General features: G+C 38.3%; 1 protein-coding gene across 1 annotated transcript in view; it reads right to left on the bottom strand.

Annotated features, from left to right (window-relative positions):
* The window catches only part of ADCY2 (adenylate cyclase 2), a 133,292-nt gene extending 117,779 nt beyond the window's left edge, over positions 1–15,513 (bottom strand). Inside the window, exon 1 of the mRNA XM_088131430.1 lies at positions 14,939–15,513. Coding sequence (XP_087987556.1) covers positions 14,939–15,208 — 270 coding nt within the window. The 5' untranslated portion in view covers positions 15,209–15,513. The remainder of the gene's footprint in view (positions 1–14,938) is intronic.
* Positions 15,514–20,204: the final 4,691 nt, after the last annotated feature.

The following is a 20,204-nucleotide window of genomic DNA, read 5'->3' as shown; positions in this document are numbered from 1 at the left end:
AAAGCAGGAGACTGTGAGCCCTAGTCCCGCTTTAGGCATGAAAGCCAGCTGGGTGGCTTTGGGCCAGTCACTCTCTCTCAACACAGCTCACCTCGCAGAGTTGTTGTGGGGAAAATAGGAGGAGGAAGGAGTATCAGGTATGTTCACTTCCTTGAGTTATTTATAAAAATAATAAAGGCGGGATTAAAAAAAACCTAAAAATCTACTACATCAGAGTGCTTCTGCTAATTTAACCATCTCTGTTTGTGCCGTAGAAGGATATATCAATCAAACAAATCTTTCTTTACGGTCAGACCTTCTGGAAAGCAGTTAAGCCCTGGCTCTGCCAACTTGCATGGGGCGAGAAAAGGGGCAACCAACCCTGGGGGAGGCTAGCACCTTGAAGATGCTCCTGCATGTTAATATCCTTTCTACCAGCAGCACCTTGGACAATACTATTATTTATGTACGAATATGGTTTTCACTGTATTTTTATTGCATTTTTACTGTATTTGAATTAATATTTATTTTTGGTTTTTACTGTAAACCGCCCAGAGTCACTTCCTAGTGAGACGGGCGGTGATCAAATTTGAAATATAAATAAATAAATAAATAAATGAGGAAATATAAACATCATTATGGGACATACTACCTATTGCAGAAATTAATAATATGGACATTTCACATGCTTTTGTGGGCCCTATTGTGATTTACAATGATCAAATGTTTTCAGAATTTCTTTCTTGTTAATGGCAATATGGCCATATCTTTCTTATTTTCTATTTATATTTTTGCTAATTTACATGCAAATTTATCACTAGCCTTAAAATGCTTTTATTTAGCTTACGCTATGCTTCTACATGTTTAACGTAGCATATGAATCTATAATATGTCATACTTAGCTTTGCCAACATTACTTAAGCTGATCTTGAGTTTCACAAATATTTATTTTAAACACTATATTCTCTGTCCCCCCTTTTCTTTTTTCAAATATGCAAATGTACTTAAAAATAAACTTCTGGCATATGCTTCTATCTTTCCATACTATTTTCTTCCGTATCTCTTTAGTTGTGTTAATATGAGAAAAAAAAAACATCCAATTTCTATTTATCTATAGCTATTTCTTTGCGCTAGGATAAGAAAGTACTTTTTTAAAGTTAGAATTCTAGAACAATCATTTCTTATAGCCAAAAAGAAAAGATTGTTATTTTATTCTAAATTCTGGACCCTTCTATTGGCCCTGTAACTGAAAATATTTAGTTCTTCTTTTAGGCTTGGTTTTTGCATTAGATTCTAGCTTGACCTCTGGCTGCTGCTTTCAATTAATCTTAACTGAGGATAACGTATTTGAAAATTATACAACCTGCCCTCCTAATCTTTGCTGGTAACAGAGAACTCTCTAGTGCAGAAAGCATTCGGTTTATTGCTAAATGCATTGCTGTCGGAAGCAGTAACAGTCTCCTAAAGGTGTGGTCAGGCCCAAGGATGGGACAGAGCCCCCTCCACAGACCTCTCAGCTAAGCTGCAGGAATTACTCTAAGCCCCAATGCACGGATCACAATCTCCTAGTCCCGGTTGTTTGGTCACATCTGCACTGCCTTCTCTCTGACCTCACACGAGCACGAGTTATTCAGATCAAAACTGCCACCCAGCAGTTTGTTCAGGAAAACTGAGCTGCCTGCATGGCCCACATCCATTTAATCGTCCCCCACACCCGAGGAAGCAGGACACAGAAGAAAGGGGTGTGAAAGATGCCATGAAAATATTTACAGTGGAAAGGAAGCACAGTGGTGTGTTGCAGTACTTATGTTCCTCTACACGACGGCAGAACAGACCTAGCAGCTTGAAGAGCAACCTTCATTTGGTATTTGCTTTTCTAATGCAATTGCTGAAGAAAGATGGGATAGGCGTGTGAGATGGGGCTTGTGATCAGATATACATATGTCTGTATGTTGGAGAGGGAGACAGAAACGATGTTGCCCTTGTTTTCCTAAAGATAAAGGATTAACTGCTTTGAAAAATATTTTTTAAAGAGCAATATTACAATCATTGTCCCATTCCCTGGCATGCTTCTGCTAACTCAGGAGCTATTTCTTAGTGCCTCACTAAAGCATTTAAAATTATTTTTCAGAGGAGGAGGAGGAGGAGAAGGAGGAGGAGAAAGAGTGTAATAACTATGCACAGCTTTCTCCCCATAAACAATTGCCCTCCCTTGCCTCCATGACATGATTCCAATTTCAGGTGTAAATATTTAGCATTTATATTTATTTTTCTGCTTAAGTTTTCAAGTTCTTCTCTGCTGTCTTCCAGAACTATAGCTTTTCCCTAATTTCTTCTTTTTATAAACAGTAGTTTGACTGAATCTAGCCTTATTTCCAATATTCCAATTTTTCTATTTTTCAATCTGTTTTTAATTTATATATTACATAAAAGTAGATAATATAAGTATTGAAACTCCTGTTAACAGCTTTTGCTTTTTTCATTTTGAGTGGGAAATCATATTATACAGTTATTAAATATGTTTATAAATCTACTGAGCATTGTGTTTATTCAAGTTTACTGAATCTGAATATAGATTTAAAGAGGACAATAAACATCTATTTCATAAAGAGTTTATTAAAGTGATTCTGGAGAAGGCTCTAATGCTGGGAAAGATGGAAGGAAAGAGAAGAAGAGGATGATCACCAGCAAGGTGGATAGACACAGTTACAGTGGTGATAGGTGCACCATTGGGAGACCTGAAACACCTGTTTAGGGACAGATTGCCTTGGAGAAAATCTATCTATATGATCACTAAGAATCAACAACAACTTGATGGCACATAATCAATCAATGATTATTAAAATGAAGATTAAAATGTATGTGGTTTATTTACAACAAATCATCATTTTTAAAAACAAATTTGTCTAGAAGTCTGTAGTTCAGATTCAGTATCTACCTCGAAGAAACATGGTGAAACAGGGTGCCCTACAGCAACTGTAGGAATACAGGCTGTCTTACTGTACCAGTCAGACCACTTCCCTACATCAAGTGGCAACTGGAAGTGCTCTGAACGGAACCTGGGACACGTGCACACTACACATGCGCTCTACCATGGAGCCACAGCTATTCAGCTCCACACAATTTTTTGTCCAATTTTCCTAGGCAGTTTTCCTAGTACAAAACTAAATTTTAAAAAATCGTAATCTAGTGGTGAAAAAGATCATCTAAATATTTTAAAAACTGGCCAAAATGTATTAAGCAAAAGCCTTGTTCAAATGTTATTGTTTCTGTAAAGAAGTATATGCAAGTGGGCTGCACCAAATAATTCTATCCTGGCCACAGGAAGAGTCCTTTCTCTGATCTTCCAGTGCAGCAGAAATACCTTCAAGGATGAGGACATTGCAGGGACAGCTATACAGTATATGTGAATTCTACCTCTCTGTACCTGTTTGCATTCTCTATGTAGAAATCAATTATAAGGGGCTATATCCAACATCAAGGACACTGCCAATGGGTGCTCCTCTATTCAGGCTTCCATTTTGCTCTGCAAAGAGGCAACATGGCTGGAGTAAAACTAAATCTGCCTTCTATAAGGCACATAGTGTATGCTGAAAGCAGTCTACCACACATACAATATTATATCCACCAACAGTTTTCAATACATATACTGAGGGATTCCATGGAACTTTCTTACTAAATTCTTATTGAAAAAATCAGTAATGGTGCACAAGAGCATTCCTGAAAAACACTTCAACTATTATTTCAGATTTTCCACTGCATGTCCCCCCACCAGCAGTCTGGGATATGTTCTAAGAGCGCTTTCATCTGGAGTGATGATGAGGCTGAACAGCTCCAGATCAATGGTGAACTGGAAGATGCTCAGAGGGAATTTGATTCCATCATCTGGAATTTGCCCTGTGTGTCTCTGACCTTGAATAAAAATAAAAATAAATGTAAAAAATGAAAATATAGCAATAGACTGGCTGATCCTACCTTGCTAGGATTCAATTCAATTACATTTCTTAAATTTGTTATGGCCACCCACTCCATTAGACTCTGGGTGGCATGCAAAATCCCAAAAGCAGTTAAAACAGTTAAAACATACATAAAAAGGCAGCCCAGACTAAAACAACCAGAACAATAAACAGTATAAATACGACAGGGCTCCGCAAATACATTAACAAACACTAACTCCAGGCCTGGGAACAGAGCCAGGTCGTAAAGGTTTTCCAGAATCCCAGGAAAGTGGGTGCCCTCCACATCTGTGGGGGGATGCTGTTCCAGAGGGCAGGGCAGCAACAGAGAAGGTGCACTTCCTGGGTCCCAGAAAGTGGTAGTGTTTAACTGAGGGAAACTGGAGTGCGCCCACTCTGTCTGAAAGTACTGGGTGGGCAGAAACAATTGGAGATTGGGGCTAGGGCAGTAGTATCTTGGAAAAGCAAAGAAATCTCTGCAGCTAGCATGATTATTGCCAGCAAGTGTTTATTTCTAAAAGAAGAATTAGTGCTATAATATCAGCTCTCCAGGAAGAAAAGGTGGCCCTAGCAAGACATTTATTTCCAATAGGCATGTACAGAGAAGTGAAAATGAACAATCACATGCTTTTTAAATTCTGCTTCTGTGCAGAACTCCACACTCACAAATACTTAATAGGCTTTTTAAAAAGCACATGACAGCATTTGGAGCCCACAAATGTAGTGCTCTAGGTTATAAACATTCCTTAACTTTTCTGACACCCCCTACATTTTGCCTGCATTTCTAATGTTATATAGTGGTATGTGCCTTGTACTTCTATTTTAGCCACAGCTACTATTACACTGTATTAATTACATGCTCCTCCTGAGTAGCAATTGCATTTTGAAGGAATAGTGATACATCTGATGCACAAAAAAATACTCCAGTGTAGACCCTGTCTTGGCTGCAATAAGACAATCCTCTTTATCGAAAATATCAAATAGTCCCTTAAGAATTTGGGGCTACAGCTTTCTTTGTTTTTGTTAACACAGGCACAAAGAATTATCAGAATGACTGGAAGGGATCCACCACAGAAATAATTAATGGAAGCAATGAATCATGCAATGCAAACAAGTATTTTGACCTGTCTACTGTACTATATATAGATATCAAAATGTCTTCATCTTGTTTACTATCACCTAATGTACTTGATGAACATAGGTCTATCCAAGTAACATTTGAGGGAGGGTATTTCCTCTTGCCTCAAAGCATTAGAGTTCATGATTCTAAGTAGATACATATATTTCATTTTAATTTAGTGCAAAATAGCTATGCAATAAATGATCAAGAATTTAAAATAAAATGCTTTAAAATAATGGGAGGACATGTTTTCACTAGAAAAGATAATTTTTATCTATTAGCAACATTACAGAAAAAGGCATAATAGTGTTTGTCCATATAAAAATGCTATATTAAGCTGCCTTGTCTTTTAATCTCTCCATGAAAGGGTCATTTTTTTAAAACAATCAACAACAAGAAGAAGATAATTACACTGTTCTATTCTTCTATTACTCTGGGCCAAGAAACATGCACACCACTTATAAAACTCAACATAGATTTAATTTAACAAAACTCTTCTTTAGGAAAGTTTAAGAATATGTTGTGGTGTCTGCAGGTCAATGAGGCTATTGAATATATACATCCATAGAGAAAACATAATTCCTATTTGATAGAATAAAAAACAAAAACAAAAGGACAGGCCTTATGCATGGTCTAACAAGGGCCATTACTCTGAGAAAGCATCTAGAATATGTCTGTGAGAAATTAATTAATTAATGAAACAAATTTATATAGCTGCCCATCTTCCAAAAAGAACTCTGGCTAGGGAACAAAAACACATTTCATTAAAAACGACCATTTAAAACAATAAACTGTGTTGAGGCCCCAGTAAAAGCTTACATCCATCCACCACCATCCATGCCAGATCTATTCAGGTATTTCTCAGCAATCAAATCAATAGTGACAGGGTTCTCTGGAATTATATTAATAATCATTAAAGTTCATTTTTTGTAGTTTAAAATCATTACTTCTTGCTATCCCTGTATGCCCTCTCAAGATAGCTAGTTGTCCCACAGTTGTGCTTGAGGCTCTGTTTGTAAAACTGCACACTGGTTCATTATCTTCCCTGCTCTTCTGTTTATTGAGAACCACCAAAAACACAAGTAACTTCCTCAGATAATAGTTAAGCAACCTCTTTTGGAATTATGGATAAGATAAACAAATGGTGAAGAGGAGTTTTACTGTGGCGTACATTGGGATTCCAAGGCAAAAACTGCCATATAAGTGCAAGCACTATCTCAAAGATATAATCCTGACCAGCCCTGACTGCACCACTTGATGATTTACGAAGGATGGAAGCCCTGGTTCAACCTTCCCCTTTCTCTCTACCTCCAATCTGTTTAGCCCTATCCATGATATTCCCAACCCAGTATTAAAAGTAATGCAGAAAATAGCTTGGCCGCACTCATTCAATACTGTACCCACGCTTGTTTCAAAATCCAAAATTAATATTGTGGGTTAATTCTGAAATATTATGACAACATTAGAAATATATCCTCAGCTCTCTGAACGTTCATGTAAGACAGAGTATCCCTTTCTTGCCATGTTCTCACAAAGTGGTCAGCTGAGTCAGCCACTATCCCTCTTTGGGTGCCAGCAGTGCACAATCTTTGATGGTCAGTCAGGGAGCAGCCACTACAAAGGAGTCTATGAGGCTATCACCTGCTGTCTTTTCTTTTTTGCCCTTGAACCAGGAAAAAAAAGTGATAGGACTATCATAAACCACACCATAAAGCAGGTTCAGCAAGAGGACCTTACCCACAACTGTAACTGCAGGAGGGAGGAGTAAAACGAATAGAGACAGAGTGCCTAGAGAAGCCACTTTTTGTGGGATCTCTCTATAATAATATCTCTATCTTGGCAGTTGGAAGGGCATTAAACTTCTGACAACTCTTCCATCCTAGTTCAAGTTGACTGGGGGACTAAGTTTAGCCCCAAACAATTACAGGGCTGTTTTAGCTTAGAACTCTTATGATTATAGTTCAGTGGGTTACAGTATTTTCCTGACATGCTAATCTCTCCTCTTGATCTAGTTAAGCATTTTGTACAAACGGGGCTATCTAGTTCTAGAAGTGGTGAAAGCTGTTTCCAGACAAATAATTTTTAAAAAACGTCACCAAATAAACATGACAATCACAGAAGAAAACAAGATAACGAACATAGCACAAAAGGCTCTGCAGTTCTAGGCAGTTCTAGTGCTTCTTAACCTTACGAAATCTATGATATCATTGATCATTGTTGTCCACCACTTCCCTGGTGGATTGGAACTTGGAGACACTATTATGCAATACAATACTTCTGGTTCTCCCTCTCATTCACATCCAGTAGGAAGATTACTGTCTGACACTGGTCATAGACTTATACTATACCGTCCCACAAGATTCTGCCTGCTATTTAATATCTACAAGAAATTGTTCGCACAACTGAAGCCCTAGAATTAAATCTGATCAGGATGAAGATTACAACTTCGTGTTATGTAACTCCAAGGAAGTAATCAATCCCTTTGAAAATCATGTAAGTTTAGCAATGGGTTGAATGAAGAACAAGTTGAAACAGAATCCAGATAAGAATGAGGTGCTGTTGGCCAACAGAAAAGTAAAATATAAGTACTGGAGTTCAGTGTAGTCTGGATACATTCTCCTGAAAGAGCTTGTTAGAAGTGTATATATTTTAATACAGTTTTAACTGTCTTGTTTTATTCTATTCTTTTATTTAATTTGTATTTATGAACTGTTACAGTGTTAGATGCCTTGACTATTCAATGAATGGAAAGGTGGAAATGATGATGATGATGATGATGATGATGATGATGATGATGATGATGTTGTCTGTTCTGCATTTGGATTCCAGTCACATTATCTGATAAAACTTCAACTGAAAAATATCAAAAAGCTAATTCTGATTCTGGTTCTTAGTGCACATATTTGTAATATAGGTAGTCTTCGTTTAGAGACTGCCTCGTTTAGTTACTGTTTGCAATTTTGACACTGATGAAGAAGTAACTTTGTGACCAGTCCTCGCAGTTCTGTAAAGCAAAGGAAAGCTGAAGACAGATCGTAAGCACAGTCATAGTTTCACTTAGCCACCATTTCGCTTAACAACCAAGTTGCTGGTCCCCATTGTGGTCGCTAAATGAGTACTAGCTGTAATTGTAGATGTAGTATCAAGGAATCTGAAAGTCAACTCAAACATTAATTAACTATTAAAAGTTTGGTGACAGAGATGTGTCTTTACAGATTTTCTAAATGCAGAGAATGAGGACATTCTAAACACAGAGAATGAGGATCCTCAGCAACCAAAACTTTTGTCAAAATGATGAAATAAAACCTGTACCATGACATCACAACACACACTCAGCCCTTATGTTCTTGTATGTGACATCATGATGCAAGTAGAAAAGGGGCAGAGTTTATATCTTGACATCACAAGCACATTTTGTCATTTGCATCCCCCTAGAGTGGGGGCCAAATTCAATTCCTGCAGGAGTGCATTGTAGTGCTACCTGAGGTCTCATCAGATCAATTTCCTTCTCTCTTTTTCTGCTGAGAGCTACTCCAGCACTGAGGTTTTTCAAGAAATTGTTCTTGAAAACAACTGTTCTTGAAAACTTACTTCCATATACTGGGGGGGGGGGGAAGAAAAGGAAAGCCACATATAATGATATCACATCACTCTTTCATATATTGTACCCCATCACTGACTGCACACCCTATCAACTGCAGATTTTTTTATGGGTAGCCTTCACATGTTTCCCCTCTTATATAGGGATATGTTATCTAAAGTAGTGAAAAAGGGGTTGTTAGGACTATGTCCAGCCCAATGGCCAAATATTCATAATAAGGATAGGCAAGACTGACCCATCACATGAACAGTTTGTAAGCACCTAGCCTTTGGTGAGATATTGTAGGTACATGTAAAGATTCAGGGGCAATATCAAGGGCACAGTCTAATCCCTTTCTCCTTTCATGTCATCATTCTATACAATGATATTGTCTGAAAAGAGCTTGAATAATATGGTTAGTGTCAACTAATTGTTTATATGTATTGATATCAGCAAAAGCAAGAATATCTTTTAAAAAGGACCACTGTTTGAACTGTGTTGATAACATTTCTATAACTATGAAATGAAGAAACTTATTAAAAATTAATTTCTGAGAAGCAGTAAAATCTTGAATATAATGAAATGGCACTCTATATAACATAAATAAAGCTGAAATTAACAGTAGCATAACCATAGCAAGAATTGTATTCCAGGTTATCCACTCCTTCTTGAAAACTGGTTATAAAATTAAATAGAATGAAAGAAAGAAATATGTTAGAGAACTGCTTTTTGAAATGCTTCTCAGATTGTTCTCCCAGAAGGAAACAAGAATCCCAGTGCCATGCTAGGAAAGCTCAAACTGGTCTCTGGATTTTCCTGGATCACAGCTGTGGACTAGGAAACTAATTTCTCAGTAAATATCATGTAATCTAAGAGAGAAGGAAGGAGGGAAGGGGAGAGAGATTCTCAATGACTTTGGTTCTATTATGTTTTCCTGAAAAAATAAGTTTCAGTTGGCAGTGGCATTAAAAGGTACACTTAAAGTTTGTGAATTATTTATTTATTTGTAGAGGTCATAACTATAAACAGTTTGCATACCGAAAAAGTAGACCCTTATAGAGGGGTCCAGAAATTAGAATAAGATAACGATGTTTTCTTTTTGCCTATAAGAAATGATTGTTCTGGAATTCTAACTAGAAAAAGTACTTTCTTATCTTAGTGCAAAGAAATAGCTATAGATAAATAGAAATTGGATTTTTTTTCATATTAATACAACTAAAGACATACAGAAGGAAATAGCATGGAAAGACAGAAGCATATGCCAGAGATGGGGCCAGATACAATGGCTTTCCATCCAATTTTCATGCATTAATCTCAAATATAAGCAAGTAGCTACTGAAAATAAAAATAATATTCAACTCTTTGTTAGTAAGGAACTTTTGGAGAGCTGCAGGGGGAAGTTTGATTATTTTCATTTGAAAATGTTTGACACTGAAGCGTCTCTTCTTCAAAGTAGTTTTCATTTTCCTTGCATCAAGAATAAAAAGATAGGATAGGTACTTTGTTGCAGAAGAAGTAATGGGATAACACAAAAGAAGAATATTCAGAGTTGTCATTGGAATGCCCCACATTTCTAACCATGCAAGTTCCTCTCTGATGTTGATTTAGGAAATGATATGTTTAATTGTCTAAGAAATTATATGCTAAAAGATGTATTATTCTAATGAGTCAAGCTAAAAGGGAAATTCTCAAATCAATTTGGGTGGACAAAATTCCTGCATTGCACAAGTTTAGAAGATTTGTTTCTATACTATTTCTCTATATAAAAAAACCTTGCCATTATTCCAGTAGAATATAATGAATTAAATAGGAATTTAATTTACATGCTCAGTTATAAGGTATTAAACATTTTATGAAAGATAATTGTTAGGTGGTTACTATCTATAATCTGTGCTTTTGTTTGGCATTATCCGAGCCAAAGTAAAACCCCTAGTTCTAATATGAGCTTCAATTAGCATAAACTGGGGGGGGATCATTAATTATAAACTGCAGTTTATATATTGAGATTATTTTTATACAAAAAATTAAGAAAAATGTCTCATGTACTTACAGATCCAAATCAGTAGCCGGATGATTATATTGCTCTTACTGAATTGTTAAAAAGCAGGAAAAAAAATAATGTCCTCATTACATCTGAATATTAAAATACTGAAAACTGTGTTTCAAGTTACATAGCAGTTGCATAATTGTAAGTTTAATGTTGCCAACTATTTTGCAAGCAAGGAAATTAGCATTATTTTCATAACTTTGTTTTACTACCATATTAAAACAGAATATTATGGTACAAATAACCACACCATTTACAAATATTAGCTGGCCTTTTAAATCTTTCTAATGATAAAGTAATAATTATGAAATTATATTCAGTGCAATATATTGTACAATATATTGTAAACAAGGGATTGACATATACACCGAATACAATGTTTGACCATGAATAGTAATCTGGGCAAGAGGGACCTCAAACAAAAGCTTTTAAGCAAGAAAATTCCCAGTGACTCAAAATCTCTGGTTTATCATATAATGGCAAATACAACCAAGGACAACTTTTCTTTTGACTGTTAACACAACATTGCTGCCATGGACAAAATAATATGTGGATAATTCTCTCTTCTTCCCCACATTTTTGTTATTAACCAGTGAGAAACAAACCCTCCTAAATATATGAGAAATGAACTTACCCTCCTTCCTATGGCATGTTTGGAATGTCCAAGACAAACCAAATTCTAGTATTCAAAGCATCTCTCTAAGCTAGCCGAACTTCTGCCAAGGCATACACGGATTTCTGTACCTCACAATAGCTTCTCAGTTCAGGGCACTCCGTGACACATTCAGAATCAGAAAAACATTTAAACTGGCCTACGATGTTAGACATAATATCCAGAAGATTTTATTTATTTATTTATATATATATATATATATATATATATATATATATATATATATATTCATGGAGAGGAATAGAGTACACAGGATGAATGGAGAATCAGCATTTAATCTCTCAATTCAGACATTAAAAAGTACTAGAATAGGTTTTTGAGGGCTAATCTATGCATTCATTTTATCCTGTCACTGGGACTTCTGACTCACAAGGCATTTTCCAATTTCCCTGACACCACTGTTCCTCAATAGTCCATCCCTCCCACTTAAACTAAGCTTGAATATTACTGTATTCTAGCTGTTACTATTGGGAGTGATTTCAGAATCTGGCTCTGTTGACAGGCAGGGCCCGCCTGCCTGGGATTGTGGCTAAGGCAGTCACACTTTGTTGAAAAATCAAAGAGATCTCTGATTTATTTCCAATAGTAGTCAGGTAACAGAGAAGTGAAAATGAACAATCACATGCTTTTTAAATTCTGCTTCTGTGCAGAACTCCACACTCACCAATACTTAATAGGCTTTTTAAAAAAACATGGCAGTATTTGGAGCCCACAAATGTAGTGCTCTAGGTTATTAATATTCCTTAACTTTTCTAACATCTCCTATATTTCTCCTGCATTTCTAATGCTATACATTGATATGTGCCTTGTACTCCTATTTTAATCAAGCTAGTATTACATTGTATTAATTACATGCTCCTCCTGAGCAGCACTGTATTTTGAAGGAATAGTGATATATCTGATGCACAAAAAAATACTCCAGTGTAGAACCTGTCTTGGTTGTAATAAGACAATCCTCTTTATTTAAAATACCAAATAGTCTTTACAGGTTTGCACTCTGAACACGAAAATGTTCAATAAAAATGAGTGGTGCACAGGCCTTAGAAAGATAGGATATGATTTTTTTTTAAAGCAAGCACCTCACTGCCTCCCAATTTCTAGCATTTCATTTTAGATTACAGTATTGTCCAGAAATGATTACACTACTTGTTGTAATCAATCCTGCCTGTATATATGTCAGTGCTCTAGAAAGAACTCCTTGGTTTTTTAATGGAGCAGGACGGAGCCTTGCTTTGATCTTGGGCCCAGTAGTTCCGTACTGGAAAGAGTATGGGGTTGTCCATGCTGGTCCTGATCTTAATGTCCCCATCTTTCCATCCCTGTTCCTGTTCGAGTTGATTCTGTCCAGCATAGAATTCAATCATGTTCACGTGAACTCTCCAAAGCCCAAGGCTCCTGCTTTACCAGAATTTCTAACTGCAATGCAAATAGAAGTGGCGAGCATAGGGATGGCCAGGATGGGGCCAAAGTGTCCCTCAGCATACTCTTCCTTTTGCTGAAAATTAGGAGCTGATAGTATTGTCAGTCTAATATGTAGGACAGACAATTGGGGGGGGGGAGCTTCTAATTGCATCAAATAATTAGAGCAAGTATATGCAAGTGGGTTGTTTGGTGTTCTAGTCAGTCAGTCATGATCTTCTCCAGGATACTTAATTCCATCCTCTACCAGTTTTCAGGTTCCCCCTGCAGTCCAAAGCCTGTGACCACTGAAGATATTCAAATAATGCTCTGCTTCCTAGCTTTAGAGACAGTTTATACCGGTAAGTGGTACTAGTGGTAATAATACTCTGTTCTACCCTTTTAGCTTGTGTTTCACATCTGGCCTTCCTCTTCTACTTTTAAACAGTTTGTTGACTGTTTTTTTCTACTCTGGTCTTTGAGTGAAATAAACTTTGAACTGAACTGACATTCAGTCTTCATCCGTTTATTCAGAGGTTACCTTTCCTTAAGAGATCGCCTTGAAGATAATTTCTGCAAATCCTTGGGTTTCCCAAAGCTTAGCAAAAGAGCCTTGCCAATATGCAGGGTGCTCTGTTTGGCCATATACAGCGAGAAAAAAGAGAGTTATGGTCCCCTTTAACTCCCTTGGATGAAAATATTTTTAAAGTGTGTATACCTAATGCTTTTGTGTAGCTTTAAAACTCTTGTCACTTGGACAACGAACGCCAGCAAGGTTAATCTGTCAGCAGGAAAGAAACCAAGCAAATGAATTAGAAGAATTAAATTTGGACTGAGAGCCTAAGCACACTTACTTGGCTGTGAACTCCACTGAAATCTATGAGATGTATTTCCAAGGAACCAGGCCGATGACTAAAACGCTGGTATGTGTGTTTATTCCACTAACAGAACTGGTAACTAACAAGACCGAGCACAGCGAAAGAACCACACAATCACCCTCAGGAATATTGTCTGTTTATTGCCTGCCCCTGTCCTATTTACAAGAACTGTACAAATTACAGAAGAGATTAAATAAAATATTATTGACTTGCACATCAAGAGGCGACTGCAGTGGAAATCAGCTTAAAAAACAAAAACCCAAACAGTTAAGAGATTGCAGGGCCTGGAAGCCCATTCTTGCTTTAAGGGGAGAGAAAACCATGTGAGAACTCAGCAACTGATTGTAGCCCATGCGGAGGAATCAGACATAAAAATGAAAAGGGAAAAAACAGCACTGATTCTGGAGTACAAGTAATAGAATAAATTCAGACCTGGATTTGAGGTTTGGAAGAATGAGAACTTCTAATAGATAGTGCCATTAAAAGAGAGAGAGTGAGAGAGAGGTACTGTAAACAGCTGGATCAAAAGGGATATTATGATCCTAGTACAAACTTTTCAAAGTGTAAAAGTTTTTTGAATGAAATTGGTCTTAAGCAAACGCAGGGATTACGTCTCTCTCAAATGCATGTTTTTCTTTATTGGCCTGGGATCCCAGATATTCTAAGAATTAATAGCATTTCAGTATAACATACAGTATAATAGCATTAACATTTGCCATCATATGCATAACATTATGAAAACCAGAGGCTTTCCATACGTATGATATCCAATAACTGAAAAATGTTCCCAGTAATAGACATCAGGGGGCTTTAGACAATAGCTCAAATAACGACAATGATGATACCAATTCATATTCAACCCTTTCTTAAAATAAAATAAGATGGTCACTTGATTTCTTAGATATTTAAGGAGGGTGGAAACGTACACTAAATTCTGTTTTAAAAAGTTTGGAAGGGCTTGAAAAAACAATGTTCAAGAGCCTGTGAGGGGGCCACGTTTGCTAAGGTATCGCTAAAGCAGATCCAGGGCAATGCCTCACACTCCGCTCTCTGCTAAACGCTAGTGGGGCAAACCCAGGGCGCCAGGGGCGCTGCCCCCAAGCGACGCCTGGAGGACTGAAGCCGAGCCAGACCGCGGGTCCGGTCCCAGTCCTCGGAGCGAGGACTCAGCCGCTCTGAAAAGCGAAGCGGAAGCCCACCTCCTGCAAGTCTGCCTGGGACTCCGGAGGGCAGGGGACGCTTCCTCGAGGACGCGGCAGGTTTCTTTGCTCGCCGAAGAGCGCCGCTCTAAGCGGCAGGCGACTTACCAGCCCGGAGGCGAAAAAGAAGACGGCGAGCAGAGCTAGGCAGGCGCCAATCACGATGAGCAGCAGGAAGACAAGCAGCGGGTGCTGTTGGCTCATGCAGTAGTACGACTCGTAGAGCCAGTCGCGGTGGGGGCGGCGGCGGCGGCGGCGGCGGCAGCACACGCACAGGGGGCCCCGCTCCGAGCCCTCGGGGGCCCCGCCGCCTTCGCCCTCACCCTCGGCCGGGGCGTCCGCAGCGCCGCGCTCCAGCAGGTACCGGTGCCGCCTCATCGTCGCCGCGCTGGGACCAAAGCAGCCGGTAAAGAAAGAAGAGAGCTCAATTGCTCCAGAGCAGCCGGGCGCCTTTCTGGGTTTGCGCCGCGGAGCGCGGAGAAAGGCGGCAGCGGCAGCGAAAGCCCCCGGCGGCTCTGCCCGAGCATGATGCGGGAGCGAACCGAGGAAAGCGGGCGCACGGGGGCGCGGCGGCGGTAGCAGCAGCGGAGCAGCTACCTCTCGGCCGGGGACACGCTCGGGCCCTTCCAGCGGCGGGGGGAGATAAGCGACTGAGCAGCCGCCCAGTCCCGAAATGGTACCGCCGCTGCCGCCCGCAGAGCCCCTGCCGCCGTCCAACCTCGGGGGAGGAGGAGGCGGGCTCCCTCTCCCCTCCCTCCGCCTCCCTCCAGTGTGCTCGCAACTGGCTGCCCTCCCGTCGGCAGCCGGGTTCGTTAGAGGCTGTGCTGCCAGCCGCCGGGAAGGCTCGCGTGCCCGAACAGGGTCTGCATCTCGGGGGCATATGCAGAGCGCAGGTGGCGGCGAGGCGAGGCGAGGCGAGCTCAGCCCAGGGCGTGCGAAGGAGAAGCCGGCGCTCAAGCCTATCTGATTCCCTTCCGCGGCTGCTCCATATTTTTTCTGAGCATGTATAAAGTGCGGATCCCTACGCGCTCGAGAACCCGCTTTGCTCAAACCCGCAGTTTTGATGCGGACGTACAGTAGAAGCTTCACAGCCCTCTTCTCCCCCCCCCCCCCATTTGAAATATTGGCTTGTATAGATCCGACCTGTATAGCTGACCAAATGTATCCACTGCTGAATTACAGTCTATTCAACTCGTTAACTTATCGTAAGATTTCAGCATCAAAACCTTGGGTGTTGGTTTCTTTAGTATGAGAACAACTTGCTCTCCTTGGATCTTACTTTGGTTTAACCTTTATTCAGAATATAAGTAAAATCTTGCTTATCAGTATGTCTTACCTCCCAGTACTGGAGCTATGCCTGTCGGGGGTGGTGAGAAAAAAGGCACTTAACCCAAAAGCCTAGAAGATACTAGCTATCTTTGAATTATCTTCTGTTGAAAGATCCTAAGGAGAACTCATTCATTCTCCTTACTTATTACAGAGAGAGAGACTGGGTCTTAGGACCTGGCTCTGCCCTTGGAAAAGCAGGGTAAGGTTTCCGCCATGCCTTGCTTGGCCATTCCAACCTTGAACTGTGTCCCAGCTTTCTTCAAATTAGAAGCTGATTCTAGAATTTCCACAATCATTGCTTGGGAACATTTTGAAATGAAGCTTGCTAGCAAAACTAGTCTTGTGGAGTCCTTGATGCTCTCTGAGCTTGGTTGTTTGCTTACAGACGTTTCATTACCCAACTAGGTAACATCATCAGTGCTCTGCTCTGCTCTTCTCTCCTCTTGGAAAGTGCTCTTCTCTTCTATTAGAAAAACTAGTCTTCTCTTCCTCCTTTTCCCACCATATAAAACTGGCCAAAGCCTGTCTTTCTGTTTATATCTAAAATAAACAGTGAATCATATAAATATCTCTCCAACTTGATAATGCATTTGGGATTTGGAGTAAATCAAAGTTGGGGAGCTAGAGAAGTCCACCCAGTAATATAGGAAATACTGTTTTGAACCCACGGGGAAGATTAGGGATATGTTGATGAAGATTCTAATCACCCAGGTGGAATTATCTGGAGGTTGAGTCATGGCAACTGGACTTCTTTTCTTTGAGTCCAGTTGCCATGACTCAACCTCCAGAAGGTTAGGGATATTAACATGTAAAAGCAATATTTTCACTTTCTTTGTTTTATTTTGTTTTGTTTTGATTTTCTTCCTTGATCAATCAGTTGAGCACAAAAAAGTATATGGAGGCAAAATCCTGCAAGAGCCTGAGGGCACCATAGTGATGGAGTGAGCCATTCATTTAAAAATCAATACTTTGGAGCCCTATTTTTCTGATCCAGCAGCTGAGCAATGCCAAATCTATTCTACAGGAGCATAACACATCAACAATCAAGAGTCACAATACAAAAAAAATCTTTACATATGCTTTCTTTCTCCATCTTTCCCCTGCTATGCTGTGGTTCCTGAATTAATTTTATAAATTATAAATTGGTTTTGCTACAAACAAAGAAACAAACAAACAAACCCTTAGGAATTCCTGTTCCTTTCCCAAAAGGAATGAGGGGACATCTAGTCTGCATAACTACAAGCACTGAGCTGCTGGCCACTGCTTTGGATACCAGAAAACTGTGTGTGTGTGTGTGTGTGTGTGTGTATATATATACACACACACACATATATACATACATACATACATACATACATATATATATATATATATATATACATACATACATACATACATACATTGTGGTAGTATATTAAAGAAGTGGGCCACATGCATTTGTGGACAAGAAGACTGTCTCACCTATTACATTTCTCTTACTCTGTGTGTGTGTATAATTTTATTAAAGTTTTTTTTTAAAGATAAAATACTAATACAAACTAATATAAAATAAGAAAGAGATGCAGGACCTTGAACAAGAAAGCCCAGTTCAAATTGTCAAAGGTCTTCTCTGCATCTAAGAAAATCAGTGTGGCTTGTTTTTCATTATGTTGCTCCAAATATTCCAAAATGTCCAACACATTTCTAACATTGTCCTTTAACTGTCTTTTAGGTAAAAACCCACATTGATCCTCATGAATAAATTCTTGCAAAATTATTTGAAGTCTATCAGCTAAAATGGTTGTGACCAGCTTGTAGTCATTATTCAATAATGATATCGGCCTGTGGTTTCTTGTTAAAGTCAAATCTTGTCCCTCTTGAGGTATTAATGCTATATTGGCCTCTTTTCAACTCTCTGGCATCTTTCCTCCCTGTAGGATAGAGTTCATCATCTTTTGTAAAGGTTGTAAAAGTTCATCCTCAAAATATTTATAATAAGAACCAGATAATCCATCTATTCCAGGCACCTTTCCTAGTTTAATCTTTCTTATAGCTTCAGAAACTTCCCTTATTGTTATAGGATCATTCATAATCTGACTTTGTTCCTCTGTAATCCTCCGTAAATTTTGTTTCTTTAGATATTCATCTATTTTCTCTAGCGAGATGTCACTTCCTTTATATAAATTGGAATAATATTGATATAATGTTTTTTGTATGATCGCATTGTCCATTAATAAAGTATCTCCCTCTTGTAATTTCAAGTATCATTTTCTTTTCATATTTTATATGCTAGCCACTTCCCTGGTATATTTGCAAACTTAATTTTTTTTTGCTTTACATAATTCATTTTTATTTCCATTTCTCTTACTGCTAACATAGATAATTGTCATTGTAAAAGCTTAATTTACTTTTACAATGTAAAGCTTGTAAAAGCTCAATTTGTTGAGAAATACTTATCTTCTCTGGAAATTTCTTCTTTTCTCTTTATTTCTACCAAAATAGCATGTGTTTTCTCTTGACTTTTCTTGTCAAGTTCACTATTATATTATATAAAATCACCTCTAATATAAACTGTACCTGTACCCCAAACCATTCTTAAGTTAGTGCCTTTACCTACATTATTTTCAAAAAATTCTTTTAATTTCTTTTTACAATCCTCCATTATTGTTTCTTTCTGAGCCACATTTCGTTCAGTCTCCATCGAAAAGAATTAGATTTTCTTTTATAAAACAAACTCACAGGATTATGATCTGAAAAAGACTTTGGTAATATCTCTACTGTACAAATCTTGGTAGCCAAGTTCTTTGAAATCCAAATCATGTCTATTCTTTCAGAAAAAGTATATCTTTCAGAAAAGTAGGTGTACTCTCTTGAATTGCCATTTTTCTGTCTCCATATATCAACCAGCCCTAAATTGTCCATCAAATCAAAGAAAACTTTTGCTAATCTGCCTTGAGTGATTTTAATATTTTTCTCAGAAGTTCTATCCAGTTGTGAGATCACTTCATTCCAATCCCCCATCAAACACCAATATTCATAAGAAAACCCTATTAATCTCTCCATAAGTCATTTATAAAACAATACTTTGTCTTCATTTGGGGCATAAATTCTCTGTATCAAAGTCTTAGTGCCATGCAAGTTAACTTCCACCTCAACAAATCTACCATATTCATCAGTCAATACAAGTTCTGGTTTTAGTTGGGAATTTATATACAAAACAACTTTCTTTCTTTTCTTTTCTTTTCTTTTCTTTTCTTTTCTTTTCTTTTCTTTTCTTTTCTTTCTTTTTCCTGCTGAAATAAATTTTTCACCCAAATTTTTATAAATCAAATATTTTATGTCCTTTTTTTTTAATATGTGTCTCTTGTGGGCAAATTATAATTTGTATGTTCCATTACAGAGCTGGCTTGTAAGTGAGCATGTTGAGTAATTTCCAGGTTAAAACTGAGCAATAAAGAAAGTATATTTCATTTATGCAACTGCAGAGGTCCATCTTATCTTCCCCCCAGTGACACTTATGGATACAATTAATGGGGTTTTGCTTTGTTTTGTTTTTTGAAATAATGGATTGGGGAGGAGTGCAAGAGGAGTTCAGTCATGGCATCTATTTGCATTCTTCATTTTTGTCTTTGCATTACAGGGTGTGACTGTAATCAGGTAGCAATCAGATCCTTTACTGTATTTATATCAAAAGAGCTGTGTTTGATGAGAACCAAAGTCCCATATAGTGACTAACAAGCAACCACTGGTGAGCTACAAGCAAGATGGGAACAGAATAGAAAGCTTCTGCTTCTGTTTCCCACAAATGTTCTTAAGAGTCTTACTCTTTCTAATATTGTAGGTAACCTACACTCAACGTGACTTATAGCCATGGCTAGCCTTAACCTCCATGAATTTGTTTAATCCTCTTTTAAAGTGATCCAGGTTGGTGGCTATCATGACTTCTGGTACTAATGCATTATTGTGAGAAGAAATATTTTCTTTTATATATTCCAACTCACCACCACTACCATTCAGCTTCACTGGGTGGTCCAGGATCTGAGAATTTTGAGAGAAAAGAAAATCT

Source organism: Python bivittatus, unplaced genomic scaffold, assembly GCF_059951505.1.
Source record: "Python bivittatus isolate LINGU-HERP-01145 unplaced genomic scaffold, Pbiv_v1 ctg000960_np1212, whole genome shotgun sequence".
Classification (NCBI taxonomy): domain Eukaryota; kingdom Metazoa; phylum Chordata; class Lepidosauria; order Squamata; family Pythonidae; genus Python; species Python bivittatus.
This window is presented reverse-complemented; position numbering and strand designations above follow the sequence as displayed.